At 66.0% G+C, this 1,236-nt stretch overlaps 1 protein-coding gene across 1 annotated transcript; it reads left to right on the forward strand.

Annotated features, from left to right (window-relative positions):
- Positions 1-15: 15 nt before the first annotated feature.
- On the forward strand, positions 16-1,231 carry LOC104916791 (ataxin-7-like protein 2; the record flags this gene model as incomplete). The annotated part of the gene is made up of 4 exons (XM_019611523.2): positions 16-144; positions 758-823; positions 906-1,010; positions 1,083-1,231. Coding segments are annotated over exons 2-4 (273 nt in total), but the record flags the coding sequence as incomplete, so codon positions are not given.
- Between the last annotated feature and the right edge of the window lie 5 nt (positions 1,232-1,236).

The following is a 1,236-nucleotide window of genomic DNA, read 5'->3' on the forward strand; positions in this document are numbered from 1 at the left end:
CGGCGCCGGGCACACGGAATGGCATCGCTGAGAGGGACCGCGAGCCCGGCGTGGCACGGCCGGGTACAACCGGGCGCCCGGTATGGCGTGGATGGACGGCGCTGGGCACCCCGTATGGCGTCGCTGCAAGAGGCTGAGTGCCCGGTATGGCACAGCTGTGCGCAACTCGGTGCCCGGTATGGCACAGCTGGACGGGACCGAGTGCCCATTGCGGCACGAGGAGACAGAGCTTGGTGCCCGCTTGGACGGCACCGAGCCCCCAGCATGGCACAGGCAGACAGGATCGAGCGCCCGCTGTGGCACAGCTGGATGGGGTGGCTGGGGACACGGTGCCCAGCTGGCACTGCCGGCCAGGACAGGTGCTGCTGGCGTAGCTGGGGGCACATGGGTGACCCGGCCCCAGGATGGGCCGACCCCACGTCCCCGGTCAGCCCCACGCACGGCAGTGGGGCCCTGCTGGTGCCTTCAGGCTCTGGGTGCTCCCTGCACATCACAGTGGCCACTCTGTGCCACCCGCTGTCCCCAGCTGTCACAGGGTGCAGCCGGGTGCCACACGCGGCACAACCTGATTCCGGGGCTGAGCTCTGGATTCATCCTCTGATTTTAACCTTTGTAATTGTCCTTTTAATTGCCCTGGGAGCACCGGCCGGTGTGGGGCAGCAGGGGGAAGCGATGGCTGCAGAGAGACGGGGCAGACAAGGCAGAGCTGAGGCCAGCACGGCTCAGGATATTGATGGTGGGATTCTGTTCCCAGCAGGGTTGGAGCTGGAGGAGAGCAGCAAGGGGAGCAAAAAACTGGACGCCATGACGCTGATCAAGGAAGGTAAGCTCCCCGTTTTGGGGAGAAAACCCCCTGTTTTGGGGCTGCACGCGGCCCCGGTGCCTGACCCACCTCCACCCCACAGACATGTCCATCTTCGGCCACTGCCCTGCGCACGATGAGTTCTACCTTGTGGTGTGCAACCACTGCAGCCAGGTGGTGAAACCTCAGGCCTTCCAGAAGCACTGCGGTGAGCTGGGGGCCGCGGGGAGGGGCCGTGGAAGCCGGCGGGGGCTGGACGGGGGTTGTTCCCGTGGGACAGAACGGCGTCACGGCCCGCTCAGCAAGCTGTACGCCAAGTGCCACGCCGTCAATGGGCAGCCGGCGGGCAAAGCGCTGCGGGATAAAGGACAGGGAGCACGCAGCAGGGCGCAGCCGCTGCCAGAGAAAGCACAGAAGGACAACAACCTCTGGTG

The sequence above is a fragment of the Meleagris gallopavo genome, unplaced genomic scaffold, assembly GCF_000146605.3.
Source record: "Meleagris gallopavo isolate NT-WF06-2002-E0010 breed Aviagen turkey brand Nicholas breeding stock unplaced genomic scaffold, Turkey_5.1 ChrUn_random_7180001948208, whole genome shotgun sequence".
NCBI classification, from domain to species: Eukaryota; Metazoa; Chordata; class Aves; order Galliformes; family Phasianidae; genus Meleagris; species Meleagris gallopavo.